General features: G+C 37.3%; 1 protein-coding gene across 1 annotated transcript in view; it reads right to left on the reverse strand.

Annotated features, from left to right (window-relative positions):
• Positions 1 to 23747, reverse strand: part of LOC128735850 (organic cation transporter protein) — a 29636-nt gene extending 5889 nt beyond the window's left edge. The window contains exons 1-9 of the mRNA XM_053830334.1: positions 23606 to 23747; positions 21810 to 21964; positions 16538 to 16644; positions 16292 to 16404; positions 16071 to 16196; positions 12765 to 12933; positions 7185 to 7510; positions 6634 to 6768; positions 5984 to 6141 (exon numbers count right to left, since the gene is read on the reverse strand). Coding sequence (XP_053686309.1) covers positions 5984 to 6141; positions 6634 to 6768; positions 7185 to 7510; positions 12765 to 12933; positions 16071 to 16196; positions 16292 to 16404; positions 16538 to 16644; positions 21810 to 21964; positions 23606 to 23747 — 1431 coding nt within the window. The remainder of the gene's footprint in view (positions 1 to 5983; positions 6142 to 6633; positions 6769 to 7184; positions 7511 to 12764; positions 12934 to 16070; positions 16197 to 16291; positions 16405 to 16537; positions 16645 to 21809; positions 21965 to 23605) is intronic.
• Positions 23748 to 24079: the final 332 nt, after the last annotated feature.

Consider the following 24079-nt stretch of genomic DNA (forward strand, 5'->3'; position numbering starts at 1 on the left):
TAATGTTACTTGTTACATCTCGGCTGATCAGCAGCCGAGATTCTATCCTGGTCGTTCAATTAACACAAATTTGGTCGAATTCATTTCATTCTGCATCCGGAACATTGAAAAAGGAGTTCAAGTGGATACTGTTTACACTGATATTAAAGCCGCTTTTGATCGTGTCAACCATCATCTGCTTAGCAAAGTTAAGACGCCTGGGAGCGTCTGATTTATTCGTACGCTGGCTAACATCGTTCCTCTCCAACCGCTTTCTATCAGTAAAGCTTGGAGACTTCAAGACTCAGGAGTTCCAGATTAAGTCGGGAGTACCGCAAGGCAGTAATTTGGGACCGCTGTTATTCTCGCTTTTCTTCAATGACGTCTGCCTGGCGCTTCCAGTTGGTTGTCGAACTCTGTATGCTGACGACTTGAAAATCTTTTCCGTCGTACGGTCGAAGGAGGACTGCGCGCAGCTTCAACAGTTAGTCGACTTGTTTTTCGGATGGTGCACGTGCAACCATCTAACTATTAGTGTGGCAAAGTGTATGGTAATTACGTTTACGAGGAAAAAATCGCCTTTAGCCTACTGCTACACTATTAATAGCCTGCCAATTCAGCGTGAAACAGTGGTGAAGGACCTTGGGGTGTTGTTGGATACCGAATTGACTTTCCAGTGCCACTATAGCTACATTGTCGCGAAAGCAAACAAAAACTTGGGATTCATCATGAGAATTGGGAAGGAATTCCGAGACTGAAGCGTTTGTTTGAGATCACTTTACTACTCGTTAGTTCGGTCTACCCTCGAGACAGCTGCAGTAGTTTGGAGTCCTTATACTACAACGTGGTCTACAAGGATTGAGGCTGTACAAAGAAGGTTCATAAGATTAGCATTGCGATTTCTTCCATGGACTAACCCGTTTGAGCTCCCCCCATACGAAAGTCGTTGTAGATTATTAAGCCTGGATACCTTGGCTAATAGAAGAAATTGCACGCGTGCTATATTTATCGCTAAATTGCTTTGTGGTGAAATAGACGCACCCAATATTTTGACGCAAGTGGATATAAATGCAGCTGCGAGACATCTACGAACCAGTAACTTTATACGCCTGAATTTTCATCGAACGACTTATGGTCAAAATGAACCAATTCGAGCAATGTGTGCTATATTCAATAATGTGTATCATTTGTTTGTTTTAGAAATCGTATCTATAATTTTAATTTTGACTGATCGTATGTAATGTTTTAGTATTATCATGTAGACCCTGTCAGGGCTTCGACCGATCCTTTTTTTCTACCGCAGTCACACCAACGCGCATTCAAGTTCACACCGTCCGTTTAGAGGTGGAATACGAACGCTATGCATAACACAACTGGCAGTTTGCTCAGTCAAACGCCGATTGCACGCAGCACTACGATCGCGTTCTAAAACTTTTTGACATTTTCGTTTCGATCAAGTTGCCTTTACCGTTTGGAGCAGCGAATGACTGCAAAACAGTCAAATGACTGGCAATCACCACGCTAACAAAAAGCAACCGCACAATCGTATGATTCAATACTACAAAAAAAACAACCACTACATGTGCATGGAAGAAGTCGGTCGGACTCCGTCCAATACAAACGAATATTTTGCTTGCGTCCGACCGACGTCCGGGTGACAAACTATTACTGTGAGCAGCCGATTTGGAGACAAAAAGAGAACGAAAAAATACGTCACCGTATGCTTCCAGTCAGTTTGCAGTTTATATTCTCAAAGCGCAAAGCAAAACGGGAGATCGACTGTTTGCTTTTGCTGAGATGCCGCATGAATTGTACGACGGCAGCAGCGCAAGCGGCAGATTGACTGGATTCAAAAAAACAGTCAAATGATCGTTCAAAAAGCGGGGTTTGAATGCGGAAAGTTCGCATTCACGGCAGTCACATTCAACTTGCGATCCCTTTTCAAGCCCTGGACCCTGTTGTCCGATGATGTAAATGAATAAATGTAAATGTAAATGTAAATGTAAATGTAAATGTAAATGTAAATGTAAATGTAAGTGTATATTAAAAGTGTAGCGGTTGATTTTTCCATTGATGCCACACCATCAATGGTTCTAGTTGGGTACGATACTAGTCTAACAAGCCATTTATCGTATGTTCGATGGGCATAAAATCTAAATTCTCGAACGCACAACAATGATATTGTTTCTACTTCGTTTGCCAATTGTTGCCCACCGCCCAATTGTTGCCTACCTCTCGGTTTTTGAATAATATCTGAAAATATCTACATAATCGCAGCACTCCAAACAATCAAAACACAAATTTATATCATTACCTTCAAATATGTGTAAGCATGATTGTTAGCAAACAAATATTTGGAATACAAAAATTACCTCATACAATCCAACTCTTAGTAGACCCAAAATATGTCGAAAGCTTACAGTTTGGACTAAGAAATCAATCATCAAATTTAAGCTTTTAGATCTCAACAAAAAGCAAATTTGCCCCATATTACTTTCTATGCCTTTCAAAATACCCGCATTCATAATGTTTGATTAAATACTATTTTCCTATTGTTCTGTTTTAATGCAATATTATGGTTAATATGGTTAACAATTGGGAAAAAAGTAGGATTTTGTCCATTTCTTCCACACCATCTGCAAATGCCGCTAAGCTAGGCTCTACTTTACCATTCTTACTTGATCCATCTCTGATTGAAATTTTACCACGAGTTGGATGTCAGATTAAAAAAATTATTATCGATTTCTCTGGAGACTAAATCCGCAAAAGCCTAGGGTAGATGCTGCAGTAGTTGTGGTAGTATTAGTGATGGAAACTCGAAATATTCCGTTATTTTATCGAAATTTGGTACAAGTTTGATAAGTATCGAACTACCAGTACCAGTATCATTTGGCAAGTATTAAACTTGTAACAAAATCTGCAAAAATAACGGATAACGGAATATAACGAGTTTCCACCACTACAGGTACTACCGCAACTACTGGAGCGTCTACCCTAATGATATTACCGGCTTGTAACAACTTTCGTGAATAGGAAATAGTTTTCGTATCCATAATCCACAGTCGATTAGCGGAACAATGCGTAAGTTTGTTATGAAAAATTCTTGAGAAATGGAAATTATAACGCAAAACAATGCTTCAGCCTGTATTAAATGAAGAGAAGAAAGCTATGCTGTGGCTAAAAGAACTTAAAAGTAAAGGTTTCCCTTATAGCTCGTATGTAAAAAAAATCGAAAAACTTTGCTTTTGAAAAAACAAAATCTCAACCAACAACATATACTGCGTTTAAATTTGAAAAAGGAAAGATACCGGAAAACAAAGTTATATGATACTTATACAAAGTTATATATACTTATAATTAATAAATCTGTTTTTAATGAGTTCTTAATATGTCAATTTTCTGTGCTTGGTATTTCTCCTAATTTCATCTTTTTCTTTGCCGTGCAACAATTGGATTGAATGTGTGCAATATTAGGCAAAGAACATTAATTAAGGGGAAACCGAAAGTGGCTCAAAGATGGCTGTATAAACGGCTACCATTCGAAGCATGTATTGTTTTGCGCCTTAAAAATGCATCTGTATTGGCAGAGCACGCTTTCACCACGTAATCAGTGCTTCTAGTGCTATTATAATTTCCTAAAACTTGTCATTCCATTTATCGATCTGCTATTTATCCACAAACGCTCAGCAAAACATAATTGCTAATGGAAAAAAATTTAACTGATCATATCGATCATTACGTGCTCATAAAAGCTACCAATGTATAATTTGGAATTAGTTAATAGATATTTGGTCGCGCACATATTTCGTTGTACTAGCGATTTCCGAAAAAGCAGCAACACAGTATCAAACTTTCGTCACATCAATGAGCTTTTAAAGAGCTTTCAACTTTCGCCGCAACGATAAGCTTAGAGTGAAGTAAACAAACAAAACGCAAACGCAGGAATCAAAAACTGGCCTCCGATGCAAGCGGATTAATTAAACATCCTAGTGATCCTTAATCAGTTGCTGCTATTAATTTTGATTGAATCGGAATGCCTTGATAAAGTTAACAAACCATATTTCGGGATGTTCGTAGTCGGTGCGGTTGGCTGCGGATCAGCTGTGTTTATATTTGCAAGCTACGCTATTTGACATATATTACCTATACTAATGCAATATTCAAATAAACGTTTAGGTTTTTAACGGACACATGAGATGTACAGTACACAGTTTGTCGCACTAACACAATAACGTTAGCCACTTTCGATTTCGTCTTAAGTGGGCAACAATTGGGTCTGAATGCTGTTGGTAATAAACTCAAATTGCATAATAAATGCAGTTTTTCAGGCTATGAAAACATACCAAATGTTTTACTGAAAGGCATTTTGTTTACAGGAAAATTTCGATTTAAGTAACGTAATAGTTTCTCCGAGAGATAAGAAAAACTGAAAATTCCTGCCTTAGGTGTGCAACAATGGACAAATTACCCAATATGATGAAAGTTTGTCACTATTAAAAGTTAGGACGACAACAAGATACCGTAACTGTTTATCGTGGATAAAGATGTTTCATTACAATCATGCTGTTGCTTGTGAAGGAGACACATTGTTGTATGCAATACGTATTGTATGCAACAAAAGCAAACCTAATCATGTCACACTGTACACTGTACACACTGTAGTTACCAAGATAACGTTGGTAACTTACTAGTGGTAAGCATTGTACGCCCGGCTTTGGGTTAGAGCAAGCTAGTCTTTTTCGTAAGTTTTTTGCGGTATTGTCTTTAACCAGCCAACTTGCGACAAACACATATTTTACTTTATACCTGTTACACTAAACCAAGCGCTTGTGAGAGCGAGTGTGAATCAAAATATATTCTCACCGAAAGTTATCCTACTCATTTCCATGAGACGATATCTGTTTGTCCCTTTATTTTGTTGTCGTGATACATTCTGGTTGTTACGTTGCTTGTTTTAAGCAGAGAATAACTGGTTTATCGCTTTTCGTTTTTTTGTTTATTTCTGGATAGGAACAATAATATTTTGATTCCCTGCGGCTGGGAGAGGCCATTCCCAACAAACACTTTTTTTACTAGTAGCTAATTCAACCGTTGTATAGCTAATTGCCGGGTAACTAGCGCTTGATTAGCTGTTATTCAACAGAAATGTTTGTTGGGCTAGAGTATTGAAGAGTATCAGAAGGTCCAGGTTGCAAAAGCCGAACGTTAGCAATCTATGTTTTGCTTTTGGTGCCAGTTGAATACAGTAGATGTTGTTTCTTCGTAATAAGTATGGTACACGTTGTAAATAATCCAATTTTACGCGATAATAAATTGACTCAGTGCGGCAACGGTACCTTGTACCGCGTGCCTCCTTTTTTTGTTTTTATCGCCAATCGCAATACAATGTTTGACATCTGAACCAGCGAAGAGTTTACAAAAATCATCTTTGTTTATAGTGTCTACGTCGTAAATTTTGTGAACGGACTGAACAGTTTTCAATATTTGCTCGGCTTCTAGGGCATGTGAACCTATGATCCTCGGGTACGATTTAAAAGTTTGCCAGCTTGTTGTTCTTATTTCGAAAGATAACATATATAACATATATAACGGTATATAAAACAGTTAGAATTAAACACAATACCCATTTTAGTTTGATAATTTTAGCTGCATTCAATTACTAAAACCTCAATTTCAACGTTTTCAACAAGAGCGGGTCTTTAACGATGCAAAAATAGTTTTAAGCAGTATTTAATAACCAGTTCCAGGCGTAAAGTTCGGAATACACTGAATCGGAGTGACAAACAGAGCACGGTGGCCAAAACTGACACAAGGAAGCTGCGCAAGAAATGGCTCACAAAACTGGTTTGCATTGAGATTGTGATGAATGATGAAATCTACATCAATTCCATACCAGACATACGCGTAGTTCAATTATTAATTTTAGCTCTCAACTTTCTAGTTATGATTTTTTGACGAAAGAACTATTAACATTTACTTAATGCGCAGTACTTGTAATACTTACTCTAGCCCATACTATTGATGAGTATGCTGCACCTTTTTTCTTTTTTTCACTAACTAGTTCAGTAGTGCAAACTGTCAGTAGAGTCAAACAACATGATATACTGCATTTTGCAACCATCGCAGATAGCATGAGGAGAGCAGTTCGTCGATTTCCTGTAACTAAGGGAAAGTGTATCAGAAAAGTATAATTAAGAATTTATTGTGCATAATTAAAAATTATAATAATAATTATAAAAAGTATAACTAAAAATTAAGAATTTATTTTGCATAGCACTATTACTCCAAATGATTTATAGTTGAATGTGAAGATATTATTGAGTTATTGCATCAATATAAAATATATTTTATTGTTGTGCTTTTTTATATCTCACGAAAATTTATGACAACTTCAAACGTCGCACTTTTGCCCCGCCCTACTCTATATTGTTCTAATGTAATTGAATATTTATAAAAAAGGTAAAGACATTACATGTTCCGAAAAAGTAAGTAGTAGTTTTCTGAAACAACTAAACCGAATATATCATAGCCTACAAAACTTTTAAACAATCGCTGTAAAGTAGCTAGAATTGCTTTTGAACATAAGAACCGAAAGCTCAAAATACTGTTGTCAATTCTTGTGTAATACTAAAACATACTAGTAGGTTCACTAACCTTCTGGTGGTATAAGCCAGCCACAATATGTCACCAAACCTCCAATTATGTTGAACAAACCGGCGGCAAACCATTTGTTTTTCGTGCGCATTATGAGGTAGTATCCAATAAATGTACCAGTCAATTCTGATGCACCTGCAAAACAATATAATTATACACTATACAATATCATATACTATTGTAAATGCTCTTTAAATCTATATTATTACGGTAGGTTTACGTTCCCTTCCATAAAATTAAGACTTGAGGATGGCTAGTTTATTTGATTCTACTGATTTCCTATAATTTAAAGCGTGTGGTTCAATTTAAAGACGTGTCTTCGATAGTCAAATCGTCGTGAAGCAGTATAGAAATAAATCACAAGTTATCAAATAATAGTAAGTGTTCAAACAATTCGAAAACAAATGTGAGCAATGTTTTTGCTTAGCCTGGTATGTTGATAAGAAAATTAAAATTAAAAATGAATCTACATAAAGATACACAACATTCGAATACATATCCTAATTCCGTTTCCTGTTCCCTAAAATTGCCTGATGATATTCGAGACTGACCTGCTATCACTGTATTGACTCGTAGATGTTCTGTTCCAAATGCTCTAATATTCAACAGCATTCCATAGTATACAGGAATAAAAATGGACCATGCCAGGTGTGCACATATTAAATTTTTCCTCGCACCCTTTTCCTGCCATATTGTCCACCACGGATCGGGGTCAGGCTGAGATTTCATTTTATTCGAGATTTCATGAAGTTGCGAAGATAAATCGCTTGGAATATATTTTCCATTTCCATTTGTGGTGGCTGCTTCCTCCAAAAAAAATTTAGCTTCTTTTATTCGTCCTTGTTGAAGTAACCATTTTGGAGAATCCGGAATCCACCTAAAAATTGATAGTAATCAAAATACAAGTTTTTATGAATTGAACTATTGGCCTTTATTATTAAAATTTCTTTCATAAAGATATCTCCTCGGAGGTAAATATATAAATATATAAATTATCAATATATGTATGTTTTTTGCATGTATGTTCCATCATGGCTCCAGGACACTTGGACCGTTCTTCAACAAACTTGGGTGGCATACACATTCCTTGCCATAAAGAAATCAGCACAGTGTATGAATTATGGATGGCTGACTAGACTTTAAGCGATACTAGCGCCACAGATTTAAAGTGTTATAAAATGAGCTGGAATAAGATTACTTCACCACAATTGAATGCTTCCGTAGTCGGAGTTCGAGTCCTGACTATTTCTCGAAGCGTAATTTCGATGAAACGATACAAACGAGCCAAAAAGGGCCACTTCGCATAACCAATAACCTTCAGGCACAGACAAACAGACATAACACTCATTTTCCATTATTCGCACCAATTAAACCGTCATTTCTAATTTGGGTTTAGTTAGGAATGTCTCCGTGTTGGTCAAAGTGGCGCTTTTTAACGAAAGAAGGGGAATATCCCATAAAAAATACTTGCTAGTTCGAGGGATACTCATGTTGCTATTTGATATTTGGGGATGTCGATCATAGATGGCGCTCGTGTTCAGGCCAAATGTGAAGTACGATAATTTTTGTTGATTTTTCTTCCAAGAGTTGTCTGTTTGTCTGTGCTTCAGGCGAAGGTTTTTTTTGGTATCGTTTCCGCTAGGAAGAATCAGAAGTAGACGGGAGTCCTCCCCAGCTTCGCTAGCCATCTTCAACTTCAACTGCCCAGCGTTCCCATCCGAAATTCGGGAGTTGTCTACAACGCTTGACTGCGTTGTGAAGCGCAGTGCGCCATTGTGTGGCGATTTTTTCGGCGTAGCCCCACCGGACAACTCCCTGGTGACGACCAGATGGTAGCTAGTAACGTCCCTGTACGTTCGTTCATGTAACTACAGATAAACAGGTTAAAGATTAATATAGCTCTTAACGAGGATAGGTAAGCCAAAGAGTGTCAGGCACCTGTTAGGAATAAAGTGACTTAAACCACACCGACTGATTTTTTAAAAAAGCCTAGAATAGTTGGTTTTCTTCTTGTTCTGTTTTGTTACCGATTTAGTTGGTCATTTTGATATTCCTGCCGTGAGTAGTCGTTTTCGTTGGAACCTTATCTGACCTGCCCTGAGCGGACTAGCCGGGCCGGTACAAACACGCTTCTCCGCAGTACAGATCTTTTTCTGAACTGGCGCTTAAGCGGAGGAGTTTCGAAGGGTAGTCGCAAAGGAGTTTTGCGGGCATAGCCGAGATTACCGGTAGGTAATTGCGCTACAGCTCGTTTTGTCGCTACTTTGGACGTTTTACGCGTGACTATCAATTTTGTCTTGTGCCTCACAGTAAGCTAGTGATCCCGTCTGGCGTAGCTTACTGTTACAACGGAGGGAAGACAAAAGATGAGAGGTCTTCAAAAATGGTTCAAATAAGTAAAGAGGAAAAAAGGATACAAAAAGGATTTGTTTGTCTTCCATTATAGGGATTTTCAGAGAAAAAACAGATTCATAAGTGGCTTCTTCATCAAACTACACATATAAGATATATACCTACTTAGGGGCAGCCACGTAGCCAGAGGTGGTACCTTAGACTCCCCCCCCCCCCCTCCCCCAAATATTTTGGCTTAAATTAAAAAAAAATTCAATGCAGAATAACAATACACCAAACTGTAGCACAAGTATATTTTTGACGAGTGCAATTTGAATAAAAATATAACCGACATCGTCTTGTATCTCTCATAGTCTTTGAAAATTTTCAACTATGTACCTCTCAGTTACTCGGAACATTCGGCATGGACAAAGGCGACAAAATAAGGACATGGAATGGAGACTTGGTATCTGGAACTGCAAATCGCTAAATTTCGTTGGTGCTCGATCAGCTACAACCCCGAAAGTTTGGCATCGTGACACTGCAGCAGAACTGTCGCAAAGGCGAGAAAGTGTGGAGCATCCGTCTCAGCAAAGCCCAATTTTTCCAGAGCGATGGAGCGACCAACGAGCTGGGAACGGGTTTCCTAGTGTTGGGCGAAATGCAGGATCGCGTAATGGACTGAAAAGCGATCAATGAAAGTATGTGCGTGTTGAGGATAAAAGGCCGTTTCTTCAACTACACCATCATAAACGTGCACATTCATTGTCCACACGAAAGTTGACCCGACGACGAGAAGAAAGCGTTGTATGCGCAGCTGAAGACAACGTACGACAGCTGCTCACGACAGGACATCAAGATCGTCATCGGAGATATGAACGCCCAGGTTGGCAGAGAATGCATAGACCAGCGATCGGGCCCCATAGCCTGCACAACGACACGAACGGCAACGGCCAGCGATGTGTCCATTTTGCAGCTTTCCGAGATTTGGTGATCAGAAGCAATTTCTTTTCTCACAAAGGCACCTGGAAATCATCTGACCAACGAACTTCGAATCAAATCGACCATATTCTCTTCGAGGGCCGGTTTTTCTCGAACATCACCAACGTACGCTCCCTACGGGGTGCGGATATCGACTCTGGCCATTACCTAGTAGCAGTACACGTGCGCTCAATACTATCGACGGTTTATGCCCCGCAATTCTCGGTCATTCTCGGTTAAACATTCGGCAGTTAAACAACCCGCCAGTTGTCGAAAACTACGCGCGCGTATTGGATGAAGTTCTGCCTTCTTCTGTGGAGCTAGATGTTTCGACCCTCGAAAATGGATACGCTCGACCGTCAACGAGGCCGCAACCGCGGTGCTAGGAGTGGAAACCTCGAGTGCACGAAATGATGAGTTTGACGGGGAATGCCAACAAGTGATAGAGAGGAAAAACAGAGCTTGGAAAAACTGTCTAAGCATATCGACGAGAGAGAATTTGGCCAAGTATCGACGAGAGCGAGCCAATTGTAAGAAGGCTCTATTTCGCCCGACCCACTCTTTATTACAGGGCGGCTCAGGTGTACTCTATCGGCTTTTATGATTCTTGTCAGACGCACAAACAAAGATGACAAAAGGAATAACAGTTACCTCGTGGTACGTAATCTCCCTTATAGCGACGGTGGTTCCAGCCAGCGATCGTTGTACACTGGCGGTGTGGATAATCCTCAGGCACTACAGGCCAAAATATGGCTCAACGTCGACCATATGTGTAAACGGCTGTCTACTCGATATCCAGGCTTCGCTGAAAATACTCAGGGTAATGCAACAGATCACATGGACAAATGTGCTACCACAAAGGGACAATCTGGACGCATTTCGTTTTACACTTTCGCGGTGCCGTAAATACAGACGACTACCAATCTGATATCTATCTTCCGGGCTCGAATAAGGAATTCGTTCCGTTCTATCTGCTTTCGCCCTTCACCGCATTAATGGCACTTAACTTTCTGCGTTCCACTGGCTTTTCCCGTGATGGTCAGGTCAGAATGTCGACACACCGATCAATGAGTTGACCATGATCCTGAGGAACAAAAAGCGCCAGAAGGAGGACAGATATCGTGAGGAGTTGGAACAACTATTCCGGGCTAATGCCACGCGCAAGTTTTACAAGAAGGTGAACCAAACTCATAAGGGCTACACACCGAAACCTGACATGTGTAGGGACGAGGGAGGGGATCCAGTCGCAAACGAGCGCGAGGTGGTCGACAGGTGGAAGCAGTATTTCGATGAGCACCTCAACAGCGTGCCGGCTCTCGATCTCGAAGAGATCCGACAAGAAATTCGTCAGCTGAAGTATAGGACTACCGGTCTGATTAGCGCTTTGTACATCGTCAGCTTTGTACGGCGTATGCTATTTGATCGAAGCGTCTTGCGAAGGGAAAAGTAGGCTCGATGAAAGAGTGCCATGCATTCTTTAAAAATCCTGTAAAACATTCTTCTCAACAGCAAACTAATTATCAGAAATCATATTGTACGCAAATTTTTGAAAACCATTAGAAAGTTACTTGTGTTACATGAATACTTAGTTAAATAAATTAATTAATTCGAAAGAAAATTCTGTATCATAAGCATCAAATATACTGCTTAAACAAATGATTTTCTGCATAATAACTTGGCCTCCCTCGAGAGGCGAGTGAACCTCTTAGGTTTAAAACTTCTCTAAATTTTCAGATGTTATCAATGGCTGTAGGCCAAGAGGCAGGTCTGAAAAGGACGAATGTCGGGTGGTTATTTACAAGAGTAGAGGTTGCAGTAATAACAAAAACTGTATTTCGTTCTTTATAGGGATTTCCGGAAAGAAAGCGACAAAAGGGGGGCGGTACTAAAAAGCTTCCAAGTGGGGGAAGGATATGTAAATGAGGAAAAAAAAGTTTGGTAAGATTATATGCATTTCTGTTACAATAACAGATATAAAAGCGGCTGGGAGTAAGTTTGGGTACTCGGTTAGTAGATTCACAAAAATAAGAGCTCAGATTTGTAATCAAACATGTAACTCCAGTCCAAACAGCCATCAAAATATTGGAGACGAGGCCAACTTTTTGAAGACCAGATAAATATGGAGTATTACATACGGATATTTTACTGACATTTATACTGAGTTGAAAATTTAAATCGAAACTCGAAAGATAATGATTGAATTACATAGAAAACTGCACGTGCATTATGGAGTCTTAGTGGAAGTCTGGCAGAACGAATGTTGCTTCTCCCCTGGACTTACTCTACACCGAAACAAAGACCATAGTAACTGTTACCATATTAGACGGTAAAATTAAGAGGAGACAGGAGTGAATTTTGGCTCAAAAAATTTTTGTTTAGCTTATGCATTGTTCTAGTCAAAATTGCTTTACACTCCAGTTCTTTTTTTACACGGTTTGTTTTTTCGATTATTAAGAACGGGACAACTTAGGCGCCATTCACTTATTACTCAATGTATTTGAGAAAGGCCCGACATTCATCACGTAGTTTGTGAATGCTCCCTAAGTTGACCCGTTTTGAGTAATCGAAAAAAACAAACCGTGTAAAAAAGACACTCGTTACGTTACCTTCGGCGTTACCCCGATGCATAACAAAAATAACAAAATCCTTGTCAAAATTACTAGCCATTACCATGAAAGGTGATAAAATTGTCTGAGAACATGATACTTGTACAAGAATCATGGTAAATTTAAATAGCTTTTTCATGGTACTTTTAAAAAGCAAGCGTTTTCAGAAAAATGGTACTAAATGCCATAGTTCTCGTTGCAGTGTATACTTACCTGTGCAAAATAATCAGTAAAAAGGTCGGCAATGAAATAGCCAAATAGAGATGAGACCAGCTAGACCAAAAACTTGCTACAGCCGGAAGAAGTATGACGCCTACAGACCAAAACTGTTCAAATAAGGCTATGGCTGACGTTTTGTATTTTCCACCTGTTATATCTGCCACTGAAATGATATATTTATATGTAAGCTTGAAAAAAAAATCCAAGGCAGTGCTTAGTGATATATTGTTAATGTCAAAATAATATTGAAATCCAGGCTTAATTTTCGTTTTTTTTTCTCAGAGGATGCTCATTTGATTACAGCGCCTCACCGAAACAGAATTCATACAAGTAGAGTAAAGAGCAGTAGGACACCGCCTCTAGTTTCTGATGAGGGGCTATCCATAAGGTACGTCACGCACGCTTATAGGGGGGAGGGGGTTGGGTGGGTATAAAGTAATGTGACGTTACATGAAAAAATTTCAAATGGAAAATTTATTCAGGGAATTATAAGGCTTTACAGAATACATTACACCACTGAAGAGCTCCTTTAGTACCGTCCTGCCTAAAAGATTTTTGCAACCGCAAATAGCAGTCGCACACACTCCTAAGGGGCTACGGAGTTTACCAGAGACCAACGGCAATGTTTCCCCTTGATATTCATACTGAACTCAATCGATGAACATAAACTCATACCGAAGTTCCACGGCTGGTTTTGTGGTTCTTCCGTATGACCTATATGTACTGTCCCTCACTCAAAAGCTCTCTGAAGGATAGAGTTTGTACCACTTGCGGATTAAATTTCGCATCTAAGGTAAAGTTGTATGATTGCAAGAAATAAACAAAATGACAAAATCCGCCAAAAAAGTTCTTCCAAGGCGTGTTGTTGCAAGGTGTCAGCAGGAAGTGCTGATTGTTTTAAAATTTTCCTCGAAAATTTTCCTTTTTTTTATTTGCTGGTTCTTTTTTGTTATTTGATGGATTGATTGAAGTGAATTATATTGATAGCTTGAAATAAAATAGAGGAATAATGTATATTTAATTATTTTTTTGTGAGGGGGGAGGGGGTTAACCGTGACGTGACGTACTTTCTCAGAGGGGTCATAAATGTGTGACACAATGTGACAAAGGGGAGAGCGGGGGTTGATTTTGGTCAAAATTTGCGTGGCGTACTAAATGGATTTCGCCTAATAAAGAACAGAAGTTGGTGCTAGTGTTTCATTATGCGCCATGCGTGAGAGCATGCTTGAAACTATCGATGTTTCCTTGTTGAATACAACAGATGTCGCTACTTTGTAACGCATATAGTACATTTCGAAAACAGCCCAGTTTTGCACGCCAAGAAATTTACTCAGCGCAGCAACAGTACTCTCTCATGCATCTCAGTTTTATTTCTGTTCATCGCTAATCGCAATATAACGTTTGACACCTGATCCAATAAATAGGTGGTAAACATTGTTATTATTTATTTTATTTATCATGTTGCGAAATTTAATTTCTTCGAATTGAAATGTCACAAACATATTCAGCTCCCGGCTCTCGTACGGTATCAAAATCACTTTACCGGGCTCTCGGAAGAATGGTGGTAAGATACTATGGAGAGGTATAAGAAAAGGTTGTTTTTTATCAAAATTAGGCAGAAGTTATGAAAATTAAGCATAACAGAGTAAGTGTACCACCAAAAAATGTGATTAGTGATTCTTTTTTAGGTAGGTAAACATAATTAAGAGAGAAATTTCGATTTTACTACCACCATCCTTTGAAAAGTAACGGTTCGTGTGGAGTCCTATTGTAGAGTCATTTATTATCTACAATATTATTGAAGAAAGTAAAGTTTTGTCTTTTGTATTTACGGCGCTACAGAGCTGCTACCCGTTGGTAGCCAAATCAGCGTCAGATAAAACTATACTTCAATTACATCGACGTTAAGATTGATAAAACTTTGCTTTTTTAAAAAATATTGTAGATAATAATCAACTCTACAATTGCCTTCTACACCACTTTTTCGAATTCTTTTTCGTTGAGCCGTTGTATTAAAATGAGCATCTACTGAGCAAAAAGCCAAACTGAAGCCTGTTGAAAATGAACCAAGTGACAAAAATCTGATTTCGAGAAAAACGCATTCAAAGTTTGCTGCTCTGTATTGTTTATAGCTATCAATCGTTCGAAATCATCTCATAACTCGGGCTGTATGCAACATTTATGTAATCTGATTTGAGTAAAATGAAGTTTAGAAAATTTTGGATCGTTCGCTGTTATTAACTCATTTTTTTTAAATTTTGGGACTTGGTCAGGTGATTTAACACCGACCATTTATTTGTAATTAATACTTATTTCATTTCATTTAAATCGGTTAAGAAACCTACCAAAAATTCGCTTTTCATGTCTTTCACATTTTTTATATTAATATTCAGTGTTGGGCACCGCTAATTCGCTAACCGACCAATCGCGAAACGCTAGTTATACTTTATAATTTATACTCAGACTAACCGAATTGTTACTGATCCATAATTCTAAATGAAGAGCCGCTGTTCATTTTAAAACTGATAAACTGTAACGCATTTTATCCAATATAATAGGTTTTGATCTTAGTTTTGTTAGGAAAAGCCGTGTAATAAAGATAAATTAGTAATAATTTGTACAGTGATAGATTACAATGCAAGTGGCTGCGATATGTTCAAAAATAAACAGTGACTGTTAATTTGCGGTGAATTAGCGGTGCCCAACACTGTTAATATTGAACTAAATGTCGAAAAGAGAAGGAATTCAATAAAAATTTATATGGTAAGTAGACCTTTAAATTATTCTTGTCATCCTTTTTTAATGGGTTATAAATAGTTACTGGATTATAATAGTTAATATAGTTCGGCGGATAGAAAATTCAGGAGCCAATTTAAACGTCATAAGCGGAGCCAATCGTTTTTCACGATCCGAAATATAGAAGCAATCTTCACATGAAATTAGCAGTCATTAACTTTTAGTCTGAGAGCCCAATTTCGGAAGCAGTTTTTGGACCCAAAAGCGTCCTATTTATAAAAATGTATTCACTGCGTTCTTCTTGCCAATCTGTACACAGCCAATATATTTCCATGAACAGAATTTTTGTTTCAAACAATAAAACTGCTTTTGAAATTGGCAGAATCGATGACGACTAATTTCACCTTAAGAAATATATTTTATTTTCAAAGAATTTTTCAACACCCGCTAGCGAATATTTTCTGAATTTTTCTTCTGATAATTTTATGCCGATCCGTCATTTTGACTAGTTTTCCCACCACAACTGTTGAATCTACACCTAATAGAGTACCTGCCTATACTTACTGATAACACCACCGGCAGTATACATTAATCCACAGCAAATTGCACTTAGGCATCTAAAAATCATGTGTAGCTCAAAGACGTCCACTAAACCGGTAATGCATCCGCATAATATCTGAGTGTACATACCTGAAACAGTTATGTTACAATATATAATTATGATAGCTACCAAATATATAAATAATAATAGAAAAATTATGCACAAAGTATAAATGCGTTCTCACCCAACAACATTGTGTTACGAGGACTAATTGTCTCCATTAGTTTAGTAGTGATTATTCCACCAAGTAGTACACCAAACAGATGAGAAGATTGTGTAGATGCAACTAATATATCTCTGCAATAACATAGCAGGTAATATAATTAATATTAATATTAAGAACTTTAAACATCTTGAGTCCAATCCAATAACAAAAACAACGAAGTAATACAAACACCTTACACAAGTGAAATTGTATAATCGTATTTACCTTGAGCAAACTAAATCAAACTCGGTGATTATGGAGTTATATTCCGAATGATGTTCAAACGTTTCGCACGGTACAATTTTGCTGTTATTAGTCGGTTGTATCCATGGCTTCACATCCGAATCTTTGAAATACTGTAAATGTAAATGTACATGCAAATGTACTGTTATTTCGTATTCTGAGTTTTCCTATATATTTGAACACCTATTATAACAATTTACCAGTATGTTGAAGAAAAATTATAACTCTAAATGCATGTAAATTGGGATAACCACTAGTAAGGCAATTATGTACTTGGTGATACATTTCGTTTGACGGATTTGGCGTTTTGATTTTATCGGACAAACTTTGCAGTCAACTGTTAGTGCGTAGGATAATTGTGAGATTAGTACTGCGATCCTATTGGTTAGTCTACCAGTCGAGATTCGAACATACGATGACAGGCTTGTTAGACCAGTTACATACATCAGGGTCCACTGGAAAGTACTACATCCCCATTAGTAAATACAGTGAACCCCCGTTCGTTTGAACGATTACTCATGCAAACTAACGGGGTTAGTTTTTAATTTGAACAATTGGTAACCCTAAATATGCTGGAACTTGTGTAAACTGGCAGCCCTGTTCTTTGTTATTGTTTTGGTGGTTTGATTCAGTTGGCAGTTGCAGGCAGCGAATATTCATTCTCCGATCGGATTTCTACCATAATCGTTGGAAAAACGCATTGTGAAACAGATTAAACACGCTAAATCAGCACAAACAAATCGTGTTTATGCGCATTGTCTGCATAAGCAAATGATGTCATATTGAGTATGACGTTTGAACCATTTTTAATTTGCACGTCGTGCAAACCAACGGGGTTCAAATTAAAAAGTGTTCAGATTAAAAACGGTCAAACGAACGGGGGTCCACGGTAGTCTAAATTGCGAAAAAATCCTAGTTGAGGGGGTTAGAAGGAAAGGGGTGTAAGTGACAAAATTGAAAAAATCGAGATAATGATAGGAAACGATACTTTGAGCATGGTTTTATGCATGCTAGAAAATTCATGTCAAAATTTTACCGTTTAATGACTTTTTTAGAAACATGAAAAAGAAGAGCAAAATAAAAGTTGGGTTTCGCTTGGAAGGAAAGGGGTGTGTAAGTGCAAATAACATTTTCAAAAATGTCTTATATCTCCCAAAATTTATAAAATGCTTTTCCAAGATTTCAATAGAAATTAATAAAGTGAAGTTAACAGAACCATAGTGCGCCATTAGTTTTGTATTTTAACCTGACGAATTTTCTAGCTGACATCTAGCTTAACTTTGGATCCGATTTTCTCGAAATATACTTTTTGTCACTTACACCCCTTTCCTTCTGAGCGACTCAGTTATAAAGCCTGACTAACAGTAAATCTGGACGCCCCTCGCGCCAAGCTTTACCCGATTAAACCAAACAGTGTAATTCTGATAGTGTTGAAAGCTCACTACTTGTGATTGTATACACAATATATAGTACAGGTAACTTTTTACCTCCCTTGAAAAATTATACTAAATGAAATTTATTAAAAATAATGATTCAGAGCATATTTTGCTCATAAATTGTAAGAATATTGTCTTACTTTTAATGTAAAAACGGAAAGATACTAACTTACAGTCGTTCCGCAATTATGGGACAATTATGAGTCACTTTTGTTTTTACATTTACATTTATTTGGTAGGCTACGTGGGTCAAGCCATCGTAAGTGTCGCAGAGCAAACCTGTAAAGGCGATTAAATTGGGTGTCGTTGAGCACTTTGGCATAAATCCATGCTGGTCAAGAGATATGCAGTGTGAGCAATCTTGGATCAACTTTACCAGAACGATTAGCTCAAATAGTTTAGAGACAGCACTTAAGGCAGCAATACCACGGTAATTAGCAAAGGTTCTTTTGCACCCCTTTTTGTGCACAGGGAAAACAAAGGAATCCTTCCAGCATTCGGAGAACTTTCATCGTCAATGATATTGTCAATTGCAAGGAAAATTGTACCATCCAAAGTGCGATATCGCTCATGAAAGTGTTATTTTGCATTAAATCGTTTCGGTATCTTCAGCGCACTTATTGCTTGGAAGATAACGAAAAAGTGCTGAATTTTTTCTATGGTGAAATGAGACCTCTCCCCTCTTTAGGAGGGGGCTCCCATGCAAATGAAACACAAATTTCCACATAACTCGAGAACTAATTAAGCAACTGAAACCAAATTTGGCATCTGGTGATTTAAGTCGCCTTAAATGCTACTCAAAAACTATTTTGGCGAAATATGCGGCTACTTTACTGCTAGTCCTCTTATTAAGGCTTGTCCGCGACAAAATCTGGACACCTCAATTTTGCAATAAAACAAATTTGCTAGAAGTTTAATCCATGAAACAATTTTATATCATTTATGTGTGTATTGTTAATAATTATCAAACAAATTAACATTACTTATTTGGTCTGCATGAAAAATTGGCTAACTATGGAGTTTACCCTTACCATGAGGGTCAGTGTAGACTTGTTGGCAACCAATTTAGCTGCGTTTGTCCAAGATTTTCGAAATTTATCTATAGTTGTTGCTTGTTGTTTGTGCTGGGACAGCTCTCTCTTCACCAAAACCCAATACCGCAGATGGGGCGTAACTCTGGACAGTTAGGTGGATTCGCCTCCTTCGGTACAATATGGACTCCACATAAGCATCATAACATTCCAAAACATCTTTGGCATAGTGACAAAATGCCAAATCAGGCCAAAACAGCGAGGGTACATCATGGCTGTGTATGAACGGTAACAATCGTTTCTGCAGGCATTCTTCACGGTATATTTCCTTGTTAACCGTTCCCGTAGTGATGTAACTTTTGCTTGCTCGACCACAGTTGCATATGGCCTGCCATGCTAAATATTTTTTGGGCAATTTGGCTTTTTTCTTTGTCTTAAAATGCTCTGCAACGCCATTCCGTTTCAAGGCAGTGTAAAAAGACATACCAGGAAGCTGTTAAAAGTCTTCTAGGACATGCGTTTCATCGTCCATTATAACGCATGGAAACTTTAAATATTCGCGATAAAGCTTACGAGCGCGTGTTTTGGCCGTCGTATTTTGCTTATCATTACGGTTTGACACAGTCCTCACCTTGAAAGATTTCATGCCTTGTCGTTGCTTAGAAGTGTGCACGAATGTTGGCGATATTTTTATTTTACGAACAATAGTACGTACAGAAAGATCTGGTCTTCTCCGTAATATTTGTTTTACCTTCGCATCCTTGTGGTGGTTCCTCAGATCCGATTTTGTTCCACTTTCCTTCTTCCTAGCTGTTGTCAAGCGAGTATCGAACGATTTTAAAACACTGTGGACAGTACTTGGAGGAAATCCAAGCTTTTTGGCAAGTTTTCTTAACGAGAGATCCGGATTTTCATTGTGACCGCACACAATTGCTTTTCGCACCTGCTCTTCTTTCGACGCCATTTTACGCTGAGCGCTTGTAATATAAACAAGTGTTATATTTTCAGAAAGAACAGCCATACGTCTACCACTCTGCAAAATAATTCACTTATTGTTAATGTATTTCCAAAGCTGTGTGTATTTGGGTGTGTCCAAATTATTCGTATCGCTGAGCCACGAAACCGGGCTGAGGTTGAAATTGCCTACAATAATAATGCTATCTCTAGCTTCCTTTTGAGAGACAACCCATTCGAGGGAAAGTGCATGTTTGTCGATTACGCGACTGCCATTGATGCGGTCAGTTGGAAAATATACGACACAGATAAAAACCGTTCCAGATTGAGTTGATATCGCTACCCACAGATGCTCCACCGTAGTTATTTCGGGAGGCTTCATTTGCCAGGATTTGATGCAGGAGCGCACGGCCAAAAGAACTCCGCCGCCAGAGCTCTTGTTACTATTTAAGGCTGTCCGATCGTGCCGATAAACAGCTTATAACTTATCACCGCCGATAACTGCTTATTCAGACTGCCATTAGTAATATTTACTCATTGATTGAAACAATGATTTGCAATAGTAGATATATGGTGCTCTTACGGTGGCACGGAAGCAAGAAAAAGTGAAATAGTAGATATATTCATCCTGTACTATTAAAGAAATGAATAGTGCGCTTGACCACCGAATAAAATATGAATTGAATATTGAATTTTTTCGTTTTGCTCATTGTGCAGTTGTCAAACAATCGCTAAAATTTTAAACATCTGAAAGTGCGGCAAGTGAACTCGTAAGTTTCATAAACGCAAATCAAAAAGAATTGTATCTGAAAAATTTGCATTCTCCAAGAGAAAAATGCATGTTTTATATAAGTTTAATGGACATTCGAAGGGAATTAAAATTGGCTCACAATTGTGATTTTCATAGTTTTACACAATTATGGGGTACGCTTTATGTAGATTGCTATTGAAATCACAGCCGCAAATATTGATTAGCAACAGAGAAATATCGGATACCATCTTTAACTGTTCAACGATACAAACTCCTCCAAAAACAATAGAAACCCGGTCTTACCTCTAATTTAACAGCAGGAGATTTTTCTTAAAATTTACTTGCACGTTATTTGAAAAAGAATATTTAAATATTTTTTCTGTGAATGATAAAGTGACAAATTTTGTTTTGTTTGATTTCAGGAAGCAACTGTAATACGTTGCTAAGATGATGATTGTCAAAACTAGGTCCATCACTATTTTTATAAGTAGTTTTGTCAAATGTACCATATTTTTCCATTCATGAAGCGAATTTGAATCTTCAACAATTAAGAAAATAATGGTATTCTGCTTATAGCGGGGATTTGAAGCAAGCTTAGTTATGCAATAAAAGAGTAATAGGAGAAGCTGGACCACTATGGCACGAAATCAAATTAGGATAGACAATTGCAAAAGAAATCGAAATAATCCTAATCCGTATGTTATTTCATCGTTTAAGGCATGTTAAATGTACCAAATTGACACATAATTGTTACAGTGCGAATTATGATAAATAATTGTGGTTTAACTAGATCCGCGCTTTTATCTGAATTTATGCAATATAAAATTCTAGCTAAAATATGCTTCAAACAATAAATCAAATTCATGATAACCAGAATCTATGATTGTTTCGATAAATGGTTAGTTTTAAAATTTATTTTGCAGTACGACGATTCGTTAAGTGGCCCTTAATTATTTATGACTATATATAATATGTATCTAAATAAAAGACTAGTAAATGTTTTGCCTTATCCACCCATTCAACTTTTTTACGACAATCGTGGTTTAGTACTAAAACATACAGTCTTTTTAGGGTTCACATACCTGAAAACTATGTTCCAAAGCATCCTCATAAACGTTACAATAGTCAATAGAAAACTCTTCATCGTTGACATCTTCTTTAACGGGATGTGATATTTTAATCCATTCAGTTGTATTCAATACTTGTGAAGGTACTGGGGGCTTGCAAAAAAAATCACCTGAAAAAACGCATTTTTATATCATATATTCATCTAATGTATTATCGTCTAATATATAAGGGGGTTAGAAGGAAAGGGGTGTAAGTGACAAAATTGAAAAAATCGAGATAATGATAGGAAACGATACTTTGAGCATGGTTTTATGCATGCTAGAAAATTCATGTCAAAATTTTACCGTTTAATGACTTTTTTAGAAACATGAAAAAAAAAGAGCAAAATAAAAGTTGGGTTTCGCTTGGAAGGAAAGGGGTGTGTAAGTGCAAATAACATTTTCAAAAATGTCTTATATCTCCCAAAAATTATAAAATGCTTTTCCAAGATTTCAATAGAAATTAATAAAGTGAAGTTAACAGAACCATAGTGCGCCATTAGTTTTGTATTTTAACCTGACGAATTTTCTAGCTGACATCTAGCTTAACTTTGCATCCGATTTTCTCGAAATATACTTTTTGTCACTTACATCCCTTTCCTTCTGAGCGACTCATATATATTATAAAAGTATATATATATATAATATATATATATATATATATATATATATATCAAAGTTTATGTTTAGTAACGCAGAGAGGGGTAGAAGTACCAACAGGACCGTACCAAATAAGCAATATTCAAACATTAAAAAAAGAAAAGCCTAGGTACTATGTTCCGGTTTCGAAACATGACCTTCTGTTTTGTTATCCGATAGATTTCGCTACCAGCTGTTAGATTACAACACAATTGCGAGACTAATGCTAAGATCCACTCGAATATGCGGCAATTGACTAGTTGAACTGGAGTCATATCCCGAGGCCAATTGGGAGGCTTGATTTACTGGTTATGTCTAAGATTTAATTAAATTCAATAGAAAATATAATAATCCGGTGACAACATAGTATAAATTATTACACAAATATAGAGAACAAGAATCAATGTCAATTATTGATTTAGTTTAATTCTTTGAGAGTTTCTACTGATTTCGCTTTGAAGGTAAGTGTACGAACTGTTTTGTAATTTAGCGAATGAGAAGCGAACTAAAAAATGTGGCCTTGGGTAACTCAAGTTGGGTTTGAACACTTGAAGGATCAAGCTGGCTGTTAAAGTACTGAACAATTTCGGGGCTAGTGTAACAATCCTACTGGCTCTATCTAGTAGCACCGCCCAATCGAGATTCGAACTCACAACAACTGGCTTGTTAGACCAGTATCGTACCTCGAAGCTAACTGGGCGGTTGAGAAGCTTTAATTTAATAAAGTCTAGTGCTTTTCAAAGAACTAATATAATATATTTTTGTATTCCTTGTGAATCCAATATTCGCAATCAATAAATTCGGTTTAGGAAAGAATCGGAAACATCTCTGAGATGTTCAATACCTGCGTTACCGTGCAAGACGTGCAAAGTTACGCTATCTGTGATGGTTAACACCTTTTTTCTATGGAAAATTTCTATATATAAGGATTGGTGTTAATGACGTAAATGGCCCAAAGAAACAAAACAGCAGCTCCTGTCCATTGTAAATGTTTATGAGCACGTCTACCTACTTATTTAAGCTATTTTTAGTGTTATTAGCAATACCGTACCAATTAATTTGAATGACATTTTAGTTATTTTAAACAAGTTGAAATCTTGAATTCTAATTCATTTAAATTACTATATACTTACCATGTTTGGGAACAGGAGCGGTAAATATCAAACACGCCATGAACCATGAGGATGGAATTTTGCATAAATAGATAAGAAAAATTGAGCGCGCCTGCCATTTTCCAAAATCGCCCGTTAGTGAAGATAACAAATCTGCCGCCATATTGTAATATCTTATTGATGAAATAAGTTCTATTATACCTGAAAGATACTTGCATTAGCAGAACTCCAACTACGAATAACGAATCACGGTTACACTATATAGGGCATATATCAATAGTTTATAAATAACAATTTTTTATATATTACTCAAAACTACGTAGTTTAATATGACTCGTCCAAAAAAATTAAAAATTTAAAGAAGAATTGAAAACATTTACCATGTTGCCATTCAACGAAATTTAACCATCAATTAGAGAAATTTGTATAGTAAGATAAACAAAAAGCTAGACATTACCAGTTTAGAATTATCTGGACTTAACAGAGCGATTAACA

This window comes from Sabethes cyaneus, chromosome 2 (assembly GCF_943734655.1).
Source record: "Sabethes cyaneus chromosome 2, idSabCyanKW18_F2, whole genome shotgun sequence".
NCBI classification, from domain to species: Eukaryota; Metazoa; Arthropoda; class Insecta; order Diptera; family Culicidae; genus Sabethes; species Sabethes cyaneus.